This window comes from Hyperolius riggenbachi, chromosome 6 (genome assembly GCF_040937935.1).
Source record: "Hyperolius riggenbachi isolate aHypRig1 chromosome 6, aHypRig1.pri, whole genome shotgun sequence".
Classification (NCBI taxonomy): Eukaryota; Metazoa; Chordata; class Amphibia; order Anura; family Hyperoliidae; genus Hyperolius; species Hyperolius riggenbachi.
Window position 1 is genome coordinate 192,314,607 of NC_090651.1, and position 13,368 is coordinate 192,327,974.

Consider the following 13,368-nt stretch of genomic DNA (forward strand, 5'->3'; position numbering starts at 1 on the left):
CCATCGGCACAGGGGGTACTTGGCATCCTCCAACACCCGAGGGGTTGGAGGACCCTGGTGGCGTCCTCCGACCCCCGAAGGATTGGAGGACCCCGACGTGCCCTGTGGTTACCCACAGGGCCTGGCCATGTGGCATCCCACATGGTCCGTGGCTCCCCCGAGAGAGAGCCGGGTGGGAACCGAAGTCCCCAGGGGACAAGTCTCCCCTGCCAGCAAGCTGGCCCCGACCTTGCGGCCGGAGTGATAAAAATTCTGCACTCTCCCTAGCCAAAAGGCCAGAGAGCTGCGTTAGTCAGCAATGCATATGGGCAGTACAGACCAAAGCACCTTACTCCGCCCAGGATCTGCCACATCCTAGGTTTTTCAGGTACTCCTGGAGCGTCACTTCCAGGGGCAGTACGCCTAAGCAAAGCCCTCAGCCCTTCAGCTTTGATCACGGTAGATCCATTCAGTCAGCCCCTGAGAATTATGAACCAGGACGGACACCTTTACTGGAGGATCAGAGGCTCCCATTCCCCCCCCCCCCCCCCGTTCGACTCGTTCAAGGCGTCCTTCCCCCGGGAGACCAGGCCGGGACTGGTTGGTCCTCATCAGTGCATGACATGGATTAGTATGGCTCTATGAGGTAGGACTTGAAACACTCACAGTTATATATTGCCCATGAAGCTCTTCGTGAGCTAAAAAACAAGAAGGGAATTTGCGATTTTTCAGGTTGGAGTGAGCATATGAGGTCTGCCACAAGGCATCACTGCTGAATATGCAAATTGTCCTTTTGTTATTCTTGAAAGCTATACACACCTCCAGAACCACTGTAACGCAATAATGTTTCAGCTTGTTAATTTTACAGAACTACAGTAATCCAATATGCATAAAGAGTGTGCATAAGTAACAATGTGTTCAGTGTGCAACTAAAGTGTTGTTGATTGATTGAAGTCTGAGTCAATGTAATGCAGTAGGTTGAATATACTCCTGGTGCAGCTGCTTCACAACAACAAGAGATAAGTTGTGATGCTGAAATGACATTAGGGAGTGGATCCTATAGTGCAGGGTAAGGAAATTTTTTGGCTGAGAGAGCCATAAATGCCACATATTTTAAAATGTAATTCCGTGAGCCATACAATATGTTTCAAACTGGGACAGTAGGGCTCACGTCCCTTTTGCCATGGTGATGTGTATACAGTTAATCTGCCGGGCAGTGGAAGTGTCAGGCATATTTTCAGCTTCTCTTGGGTTTCAGCAACATAAGCAATTTCCCTGAGAGCCAAACAGGAGAAATACAGACTAACAGCTTGTACAATTAGCTAACTGACTTGGGGGTTGATTCACTTTGTAGGACGAGATCCCCGCACTTTGGCCCAGTAGGCTGCCTGTCAAGAGACAGACAGCCTATTGGGCGAATCAAAGTGCGGAGAGCTTGTTCTACTGGACTGACCCAGCCTGACAGGGTGCAAAGTTGGACAATTGGAGCATCTGTTTGTTTTGGGGTAGCACGAGTAAGTTAGTAGTGCATGCTATAGCAGTAGCCTACTTTGCAAATGTTACACTTGCACTTCTTGCACTGCCACACTAAGTTGCGCTGCTTGAGCAGTGTAGCTTAGTGAATCAACCCCTACTGATTAATGTCACAAGTATGTCAGTTTCAATTTCCTGCAATCTGTTTCTGGAAATTAATTGTGAACTGTCACTAAATACTGACATTTCACCACATCAGCAGTGTGCAGCAGCAGTGCCAGATGTTAACTGTTCTTTCTCATTCCTGATATTCACCTCTGATCTCCTCATTCATTTACACTTAGAATATACCAGCTACTAAGTAGAACTCATGAAGGCATCCTCTGTCCCTACTAATGACTAACCATTGTAGTGACAGGCAGCATTCGGTTTTTGAATTGATGCATGTAAAATGTATGTAATGCGACTTCTATCTTATCGATTAAGCACTCATCACCCTTCCTTTATACAGTAGAAAATGACAGTACACTTCACGGATCCGCCACCTCTGCTAGGTATGTCAGTGTAAGTTTTGGCACCAAAGCTGTCACCCGCCCCTGGACAGTCACCTCTACTTCCCTGCAGCAGGGTTCTGCCACACCTCCTTCACCCACTTGCAATACACCGTGGAGACTGATCTTCAAAACCTTATACAATCAACACTCAACTTAGCGAAACTCTGTAAAACCAATACGATCTATCTATCTATCTATCTATCTATCTATCTATCTATCTATCTATCTCCTGAAGCCCTGAGAGCCTCTCATTGACCTCCCTGAGAAAGTGAGCGAGACCCTCGAAACGTGTTGCCTGTGTGTGGTGTTCATACCTCTGACCTGTCACTGTTGATGCTGACAGGCTAGGATTCTATGGTGTGTATGTTATTTCCTGTGTCTTTGTTCTTGCTGGGTTGAGACGAGGATGGTACAGCAGCATGTGTTCTGTGGCTGACATCTTGGAATAAAGCTTATAAAATCTACTCCGCTTTCTTAATGCAAGATACAACATATTGGCGACGAGGATGTCTCTTCTAGCACTCCAGTAGCCTGCAGCTTTCCTTCCACACCCGGGTGAGCCTACTATGCTTTTTCCTGCTTGGATTCGAATGCTTGAGAATTACATACTTGCTGCTAGTCAGGAGGCGATATCTGATGATAAAAAGCGTGCTTTACTCATCCACTGTCGGGGGACAGAAGGCCAGCGCATATTCTACACTCTGCCTGCTGGTGATACATATGCTACAGCTCTTGCTGCATTACAGAACTTCTTTGTGCCTAAAGTCAATGTTGTGGCTGAAAGATACAGATTTCACCAAAGAGGACAACACAATGGGGAATCTACAGTCCAATATATAGCAGCCCTGAGAGAGCTGGTTGTTACCTGTGAGTTTGGTGCCCTGGCTGATGAAATGATCAGAGACCAGTTAGTGGAAAAGACAAACTCCAGCCGCATTAGAGAAAGATTGCTTCTAGAACAGGATCTGACTCTGACAAAAGCTATTACACTGTCCAGTCACACTAAATCGGCTATGGCTGATGCAAAAACCCTCATTCATGGGACTACTGACATACAGATGGTGAAGTCGGACTGGGCCTCTCCTAAGCCACATTCTTCATACACAGATACTGCAAAAGATTCACCTAAAGTACAAAGCAGAGCTGCATATTCACAGAACGGGTACTGCTTCCGGTGTGGCTCAGCACAGCACATGGCAAACTACACTTCATGCCCTGCAAAAGCTGCACGTTGCCGCAAATGTAACAAAGTGGGACACTTTGAAAAAGTATGCCGCACTTCTCCTGCTAAACAGGTTCATGAAGTTACTGCTCCTGAGGTTACTGTGTTAAGTATTGACCAGCATGCTGGCTCTATTCCTGATAAACTTTTATGCACTGTACAAGTTACTGCTTCTGCAAATCAGTTACTCCATTACTCTCATGCTGGATACAGGGTCTGCTGTGTCCATACTACCTGAGGACATCTACATTAAGTGCTTTGAAAATGAACCACTTACTGCACCTACTCTGAAGCTGGTCAGTTATCTCAGGGATCCTATTCCTGTGCTTGGTTGCCTGCTAGTGACTGTACAATTCCACTCCAATAGTGTGCAGGCTGAATTCTACATTGTAAAGAAAGGCACTGCTATACTGGGCAGGGATCTGTTTGCTGCACTTCACCTACAGTTAGTGGATGGTCTTATTACCACAGCACCAACTCTTCCTATGCAGCCAGTGTCCAACATTTCTCCTCTACATGATGCTTCCCTGGGCTGTGCAAAGGACTTTGTTCATAAAATTATTGTGCGCCCAGATGTGCAACCAGTGTGTCAGAAGTTGAGACGCTTACCCTACTCTGTAAGAGACGCTGTTTCCAAGGAAATTTACAAATTACTGGACCAAGACGTGTTTGAAAAACTTGAGGCATATGAGTGGGTATCTCCTATTGTGGTGACCATAAAGAAATCAAGTGGCATAAGACTGTGTGTTGACCTGCGTGAACCAAACAAAGCTATTGTTATTGACAGTCACCCCTTGCCACATATTGAGGAGATGTTTTCAGAACTCAGAGGAGCTAAATTCTTTTGTACTTTGGATCTACAAAGTGCCTACCACCAGGTTTTGCTGCATGAGGAAAGCCGAGATCTCACTGCATTTATTACACGAGAGACTGTTCCGTTTCAAGCGTGTCCCCTATGGTTTGGCTTCAGCACCCGGTTGCTTTCAAAGACTGATGAACTTAATCCTTCATGACATTCCTGGTGTTCAGTGTTATCTGGATGACATCATTGTGTATGGTCCAACATTGGATCTGCATGACAAGTACATTAAGGTCGTTTTGCATCGCCTTGAGTCTGCTGGACTAAAACTCAATCCTTCTAAATGCTGTTTTCGGCAAACTCAGCTGTCGTTTCTGGGTCACATTATATCACAAGATGGACTGTTGCCTGATCCTGAGCATGCGCAAGCAGTGATACATGCTCCTGCTCCATCTGACTTTCAGACCTTGCATGCTTTTCTAGGACTTACTTCATGGTATTCGAAATTCATTCCCAACTATGCTTCAGTGGTGGAGCCCATGAGAGCATTACTACGTGGAAAAGCAAGCATGACCTGGTCAGAGGAAGCCCAGCACAGCTTTGATGCAGTTAAACAGCTCATAGTGAACAGTCCAGCCCTTGCACTGTTTGACCCTTCTCTACCTACTATTGTTACTACAGATGCTTCAGACTACGGCCTTGGTGCCGTCCTTACACAGTGCCAGGCAGATTTGGTGGAGAAAACTGTTGCCTTTGCCTCTAGAACCCTTACAGAGACTGAACGGAAATATTCTACTGTTGAGAAAGAAGCCCTTGCTTGTGTTTGGGCTACAGAAAAGTGACGAACGTATCTGTGGGGCCGACAGTTTACCATGCGTACCGACCACAGTCCTTTGACTACACTGCTTACTACAAAAGGGCTTGGACGAGCAGGAATGCGCGTAGCCCGATGGTCTGCAAGGCTACTAAACTTTAACTATACAATCCAATACAAACCAGGTGTGCAAAATGTTACTGCTGACTGCTTGTCACGTCTACCATTACCTGTGACCACAAGTATATTGGACGAAGATGCTGAAGTTGTTGCATTTACTGATGTGGATCCAGTTACAGCTTCTGAGTTTCAACAAGCTTGTCTTGCATGCCCAGTGCAACTACAATTACGGGACATGCTGCAAAGCAAATGGCCTAACACTGAGAATAAGCTGAGTGCTATTCTGAAACCTTATTACAGGATAAGGCATGAACTGTCATTGGTTGATGGCTATATAGTCCGTGAATCTCATCGCTTGCTTGTGCCTGAGGCTTTGAGAGCTCACCTTATAAATCTTGCTCATGAGAGTCACCAGGGAATTGTGAGAACTAAGCAAAGACTACGTGAACTCTACTGGTGGCCTGGCATGGATGCCCAAGTAGTAACTGCTATCCAAACTTCTGTTACCTGCCAGAGTCATGACAAGTCTGCTGTCACACACACACCACCACTACTACAACCTGTGCCATTTCCTGATTCTGCTTGGGAGAAGCTTGCTATTGATATTGTGGGCCCATTCCCAGAAGCACCTATGGACTGCCGCTTTGCTATAACATTAATTAATTATTACAGTAAATGGCCCGAGATTGCATTTGTATCTCATACAACTTCTGCCTCTGTGATTACCTTTCTCACCACCGTCTTCAGCAGGGAAGGTAATCCAAAAGAACTTGTGTCTGACAATGGACTACAATTTGTTTCATCTGAGTTCGAAACGTTCTTGCGACAGAGGAATATTGTGCACAAAAAGTCCTCAGTGTATTATCCTCAAGCAAATGGGGAGATTGAAAGATTCAACAGAAGCCTTAAATAGGCTCTTCAGACTGCGAAACTTACAGGAAGATCTTGGAAAGTTTTTACTACTGAGTTCCTGCATGTCTACAAAGCAACTCAACATGCGACTACACAAGCATCACCGGCTGAACTGTTACACGGCAGAAAGATGCGAACTAAACTACATGTTGCAGATATTCCACTTCCTCAGCGTTCAGTACCTCTGCGACCAGCAGTTGCCAAGACTGTTCAGCAGCAACAAGATAAAAGTAAGGCCTATACTGTTCGCAAACGTGGTGCAAAAGAAGTGCACTTCGTGTGGAGATTTAGTTCGAACCCCGGATTAATAAAACAGGGTCAATCCAGATTTTCTAACCCTCTTAAAGTGACCAGCCAACGAGGACCTTACATGGAATGCCAGTCGTCTTGCGCCTGTTAGGCATGACTTTGCTGATGTTCCACTTGAGGCATTAAATCTACCTACCCCTACTGACAACCAAGAAACAGGTCACCAGGATCCTGAACCACCACCTTATACTCAAAGGATCCGAAAGCCTCCTGTGTGGACCAAGGACTACGTGATGTAGTTACATTGCAATGTACTTTATTGTGAAATGTATTTACACTTTTATTTCTTGTTTACTTTCTTGATATTGAGGTAAAGACTCATTGTACTAAGAGGGGAATATGTGGTGTTCATACCTCTGACCTGTAGGCAGTGGCGTTCCTACCATGGGGCGGCAGGGGACCCCCCACCTCCCTCACCTGGGTCCCCTCCTTCTGGCGCTTCTCCCCTCCTAATTATCAGCAGCTTTAGATATGCAGGCAGGAGCGGGCGGAGCGGACTTACTCACCTGCTTCCTGCGTTCCAGGCGATGGCGCATAGCGTCATCGTCACGTGACGCTGCTTTCCGCCTTCTCCACCGCCCACTGTGCTTCCTGATTAGCGGAAGCGCAGTGAGTGACAGAGAAGTCGGAGATCAGCATCACGTGAGGATGACGTGTGCGCCATCTCCAGGAAGCAGGTAAGTCCTCTCCGCCCGCTCCTGCCCGCATATCTTAAGCTGCTGCTAATTAGGAGGGGGGGAAGCGCCAGAAGGAGGGGACCCAGGTGAGGGAGGTGAGGGGAGTCTGGCCCCCCTCACCTGCCACCCCTCCTTCCAAGCTTCCCCCATACCGGGGGCAACTATACTACTGGGGCAACTATACTAGCTATCCTGGGGGCAACTATACTGCGGGCAACTATACTAGCTTTACTGGGGCAACTATACTAGCTTAGCTATACTCGGGGCAACTATACTAGCTATACTGGGGGCAACTAAACTAGCTATACTGGGGGCAACTATACTAGCTATACTAGGGGCAACTAAACTAGCTATACTGGGGGCAACTAAACTAGCTATACTGGGGGCAACTAAACTAGCTATACGGGGGGCAACTAAACTACTGGGGCAACTATACTGGGCAGTGGGGGCAACTATACTAGTTATTCTGGGGGCAACTATACTAGCTATACTGGGGCAACTACACTAGCTAATACCTTAAATTACAGTTAGCTCCGTCCTCATCTGGTCATGACCACGCCCATTTTTTTCACCACGATGCGCTAAGCCCACGCCCATTTTTCCAGGGGGGGGGGTGTCTTTTAATACCCAGCACCGGGTGCCAAAAGCCCTAGGTACGCCACTGCCTGTAGGTGTCACTGTTGATGCTGACAGGCTAGGATTCTATGGTGTGTATGCTATTTCCTGTGTCTTTGTTCTTGCTGGGTTGAGAGGATGGTACAGCAGCATGTGTTCTGTGGCTGACATCTTGGAATAATGCTTATAAAATCTACTCCGCTTTCTTACTGCAAGATACAACACTGTGCAAATAAAATTTGTTATTAAATGCTTGTTAGCGTCATTGGAGAGGTAAGCCACCTCCTATTTTCTTATTTTATTGTGCTTTTAATGAAGTTTTATTCCTCCTGGGCGCCTCTTCACCCTGCACCTTTGCCGCACTTATGGGGATGTTCATTTTATATATTTAACTACAGTACTATGTTTCAGCCTATGAGCATACAGTAAGAGGACTGAGGTTATACTGTATACATTATGTTTGGTAGTGCTGAGTGTTTGGGCATGTAATTTGTGGTCAGTTGCTTAGTTTGTGGTATGTGGATTGGTGTCGAGTCTGTAGGAGTGTGGACAGTGAGCATGGTCAGGGCCAGATTTAAGCCAAGGCCACAAAGGCCATGGCCTAGGGAACCACAGGATCAAGGGTGGATGGACAGCAGGCTATACAGGAGGGGCGGGTCACCTGGCTACCTATACTGGAGGGATTAGGGTCATCAGGCTATCTATATGGAAAGGGGGGGGGGGTTCACCTGGCTATTTAAACTGGAGAGAAGGGGGGGTCATCAGGCTGTGTAAACTAGAGGGGGGAGGGATACCTGCCATCTATACTGGAGGATGATGTGGGAGGGTCATCTAGCTACCTATACTGGAGGGAGGGGTAAGGGTCATCTGGCTACCTATACTGGAGGAAGGGGTCATCTGGCTACCTAAACTGGAGGTGTAGAGGGGTCATCTGGCTTCCTATACTGAAGGGGGGCTGGCAATGGCCCTGTGTGGTAAAGAGTGCAAATCCAGCCCTGAGCATGGTGCAAATTTGCAATATCACCTGCAGTTGCTGACCACAGATATACTGCTCACATCAGTTTTAATAATGCATAACAAAGATCATAATTATCATATATGAAATTTTATTCATTGACAAATCATCTAACATTTTACATTTATTTAAAGTCCATTTATACATTATACTGACTGATACAATGTATATTATAGGACGTTTTAAAATCAGTGAAGGCAATGTCATTAAACAGAACAGCAGTCTGGATGAAATTGGTACAAAATCTGGCGAGAGGCAGTTTTATGTGAACATTTTTAAAATTGATTAAAAACTTTTAGTGTTCATCAATCCATTGTAGCAACACAGGGACTAGACCAGCCAGTCCGACGATCAGTGTAGAAATATGGATGCCATAGAGAATGCCTTACATCCTTCTAAACCTAGAAAAAAAAATCCAAGGAATTATTAGGTTTTGGGAACAAACCAATTACTACATTTTGCAAGTGTTTTTATTCTTATACAATTTTCTGCTCACATGCAAAGCCAAGCCAAAAGTTTGATTTGGTTATGAATAGTGTGGAAAAAAAATTTGTCCCAGCACCATGTATAAATGATTACTGATAGTGCATGCATGGCCTAGCTGCAATACTGCTTGAGTACCCAAATAAAGAACCTTAATCCATCACATACTGTATAGCCTCAAACCATTTACCCAGGAGTCTATTAACCTCCTTGGCGGTAATCCCGAGCTGAGCTCGGGGTATGCCGCCGGAGGTCGCCGCTCAGGCCCTGCTGGGCCGATTTGCATTCTGCAAAAAGCAGCACACGCAGCCGGCACTTTGCCAGCCGCGTGTGCTGCCCGATCGCCGCCGCTCCGCGGCGATCCGCCGCGTGCAGCGGCGAAAGAGGGTCCCCCCAGCCGCCCGAGCCCAGCGCAGCCGGAACAAACAGTTCCGGCCGGCGCTAGGGGCTGGATCGGGCGGCTCTGACGTCAGGACGTCGACTGACGTCCATGACGTCACTCCGCTCGTCGCCATGGCGACGAGGAAAGCGAAACAAGATAGGCCGCTCATTGCGGCCTATCTTGTTACTTTCGATTGCCGGAGGCGATCGAAAGTACGCTTCCGGAGCGCCCTCTAGTGGGCTTTCATGCAGCCAACTTTCAGTTGGCTGCATGAAATATTTTTTTTTTAATTTAAAAAAAACCCCATTTCAGCCTCCCTGGCAAAATAAATAAACCGCCAGGGAGGTTAACAGAGAATAACGAATAGAGAATGCTATATTCACACAATAGTCTAAGTCAAAGTGGTAAATGTTACCTATTTTGCTGGCAAAAACTTGACATTCAGATCTTACAAATCTTGTTGGCTACACATTAAGATGCAGTCACATGACCAAACAATACATTTGATTTAAAAGATAATTTAGACAAATGGGTCCTAAAAATTCCTATCACAGATAATCCTCCACAAGTCTGAGACTTCTCAATATGACCAATGTAAGACTAAGGAAGCAGGAGGAAATAAATTATATATAAAAGTACAAATTTTATTAATGACCAAAATACAAACACATATATATGTAAATCTATTTAAAATTGACCAGAACACACAGGTGGGCCACCATGTCTAGGCCAGATGGAAAAATGTAGGGGATCCCCTAAAAAAAAAATATTGATAGTGCGCAATCCATCAAATATCTTAATGCAAAAAAGGGGAAAGCGACTCCTAGCAGGTAACATTGAAACAAAAGACCTTGGAGAGAAATATATCAATGGTTTTAAAGGCCAAGTGTCCAGGACCTAAATGGAAAAAGACATCCTAGTAAAAAAAGCACAGGTGTATCAGATACTGGCTGTGTTGCTGCAATGTTTCATTGGTTTTAAGGGCCAAGTGTCCAGGACCTAAATGGAAAAAGACATCCTAGTAGAAAAAGCACAGGTGTATCAGATTCCGGCTGTGTTGCTATAATATTTCCAGTGATTTGCAGGATCAAAAGGCTGAATAACGGCTGATAGAGAGATTCAATCCATCACAATAGGTGGTCTTACTGCATATGTTATCACAAAATAATTGATGTGCAGGTCCACAGGTCAGGCAAGCTGTCTCATTTATGAGCTATAACAATGGCCAGGTGCACAGAGGTAGATTGATAGGTACACACTGTATGTGGCAAGAACTTCGGGCTAGTAAACAAAAAATTATATTCACAGCAAGCTTGACACATCCGCAAGCCCCAGGAGCAACAAGCAATTCACCAGAGTTAGTGCCCCAATCAGAAGCACATTCTGAGACAGATTCACAGGCAAGTGTTTAAACCACAGACATATGCAGGTACGGATGGTGTGATATTAAAGTTGATATAGTTCATTCATGGAACAATCCGCCAGGGTCATCCCTTCAGCAGCATCAACTTGATATAGACAAACTCAAAGTTCCAGCAAACAACAGCATATAGCAGCATATAGGTGCATCCTAGGAAGCTGTTTCAATGATCATATGGTAAACAGTGGTTACTACATAGGAGGCTGTTTTCAAGTCACCAGTAGAAATGCATATCATTGAGGTATACTCATCTGAGTAGCTGGTCACTGCAAAGTACATCCACAGGAGCCCATGTGCTGCCACCACAAGTGTGTCTGGTCACAAAGAGCGCCTTAGAGGCCAACCGGTTTCACTGGTGAGATTACCGGCATCATCAGGGCAGGCTCAGAAGTTTTGCTGCCTGTGGGAGAGAGGAGCCGGCCTAAAATGGCACTGGGCGGCCAGAGGATGCTACCACGCCCCCCCATGACCACTCCCACCCCACCACCACAGGATGCAGGTGGTGAGTGAGAGGTGGAGGCAGAGGCGTGATGCATCCAATTCTCCGCATGTACGCACGGCGTTCCCCCCGCGTCCGCATGCGGTGATGCGGATCAAAGGAGGGAACGCATATATGCGTACAAGTGCACGCACAGCGTTTCCTTCGCGTCCGCAACCGCCAAGCGGATCAGGTATCAGGGAACGCGTATATGCGTACGACTGTACGCGACCCACAGAGACCCCCAACAGGGCCGCTATGGGAATGCGGCCGACGCAAAAGGGCTCCGGGATCGCTGAGGGGCACGGACTATCAAGACCCCACCCCCTGATCGATGGTAAGGAGAAAGGGTGGCCCGGCTGTCCCGCAGGCGGGGCCCCGGGTCCCCTGGGCCGCCCAGTCGCCATCACCACCGGAGCGCCACCATAGCCGCGGCCAAGTGTGCCCAGGGGCAACAGGAAACGGGGCAGGGGGGGGAGGGGAGGTCCACGGGGGGAGGAGAACGGGGAAGGCCCACAGGCAGGCCAAGGGCCAGCAGGCATTAGCCCAATATATGGTCCATGTCAAGCCAATGACTGGGTCGACCCCGAGCACCCCCCCAGGGCACACCGATCCCCCACCAACCCCACCCCGCATCCAGGACCACCAGCAAGTGCGGCGCGCCGGGGGGGGGGGGCAAGAGCTACCGCCTCCCACAGGATCAGCAAAGTCATCGAAAAAAGTTACATATTGAAAAAAACACAATATAATTATAAGGAAACGCGGAAAGGCCGCTGTCTCTCGAGGTGAGGCGGCCGTTTCCGCGTCCAGCATGGCGTCACAACGCGGAAAAAACGCCGCATAGGCAGCGCGGCGGAATCCGCATTGGTAACGGCGGAATCCGCATCGGTAACGGCGGAATCCGCATCAGAGGCGGCCCCCGCACTAGATACATTGCATGACAGTACTGGTGTGGCTGGGACTGATAGTCCACCAAGATTCAGACTTACACGCGCGCGAGCACAGAGGCAGAGTTTAAATAGCAGTTAGAAGGGAGTCGGCTGACCAGCTGGGTCAGCTGACAAATTCCACTGCTCTCATTGGACCAGCAATTAGGGAGGTCCTGGAAAGGTCCTAGAGTATATATACTGCTGGTTGTTCACTTACTCTTTGTCTGGCGTGCGATCACATATGTGGGAGCACCCAGATCCGTAGTCAGATCCGCAAGTGTGCCGGGACCAGCTGGAGCTGTAATCCTACACTTAGCTAGATTCTGTTGATAGCTAAAGTACTAGTTTGATTGTGATTATCTGTTATGACTTTTGCCTGCCTTGACTATCCTCCTGAACTCTGATCTTGCACCTCGATATTTCTGATACTCTGTTGCCGAACCCCGGCTCGTTCCTTGACTCTGCTTCTGCCTCCTGATTTTGTACCCCGATATTTCTGATACCCCGTTGCTGAACCCTGCTTGTACTTTGACTCCGCCTTTGCCTTCTGATCTTGTACTTTATCTGTCCGTGTGTGTACGACCTGGCTTGTCTGACCTCGAGAACCGACCTTACTGTTAGAGGCGGTTCCTCGCTCTGTTAGTGATCCTTCCTCCTGAAGGTTACTTTCAGTCTGTCCTTCCTACTGTCAGTCTGACTCCTCCCGTCTTGGAGAGCTCAGGTCTGCGGAAGGAATCTGTGCAGTACTCCTTGCTGCACTGAGGCCTAGTCCTCAAAGTGTTACTGTTACACCAAACACTACACTCTACTCAGGTGAACAGAGGTTAGCTAGTATATCGGATTATCAGTGATACTGCAGATCACGTATAATCTGGTATACATCTGTATTCCCAGTGATTCTGCAGATCACTGGTAATCAGATCCTCTCTGTGCTTCACCGATCGTTACAGAACGCCAGACCAAAATACAAAATGGATGCAAACACTGATCGTCTGGGTGCGCTTGCCACTTCGGTGGATAGCCTCCATCAAGCACTGGGCCAGCACAAAGCCTTGATTGACGCCCTTTCAGGCTCCGTGCGAACCCTCCAGACGTCAGTTGATTCAGTGCGATCCCCTCCTAGTGATGACATACGTATGCCTGTACCTGATAAATTTTCCGGCCACAAGTCTGACTTCCGGAATTTC

At 47.4% G+C, this 13,368-nt stretch overlaps 1 protein-coding gene across 3 annotated transcripts in view; it reads right to left on the minus strand.

Annotated features, from left to right (window-relative positions):
* The window catches only part of SLC37A2 (solute carrier family 37 member 2), a 1,087,044-nt gene that overhangs the window by 22,684 nt on the left and 1,050,992 nt on the right, over positions 1-13,368 (minus strand). For 2 of the 3 annotated variants that reach the window (XM_068240255.1, XM_068240254.1), the window contains one exon: positions 8,671-8,890. The exons of the other annotated variant lie outside the window; for it this stretch is intronic. In XM_068240255.1, the coding sequence (XP_068096356.1) occupies positions 8,875-8,890 (16 nt within the window). In that variant the 3' untranslated portion in view covers positions 8,671-8,874. Of the gene's footprint in view, positions 1-8,670; positions 8,891-13,368 lie in introns of those variants that run through there. 3 annotated transcript variants of the gene reach the window in all.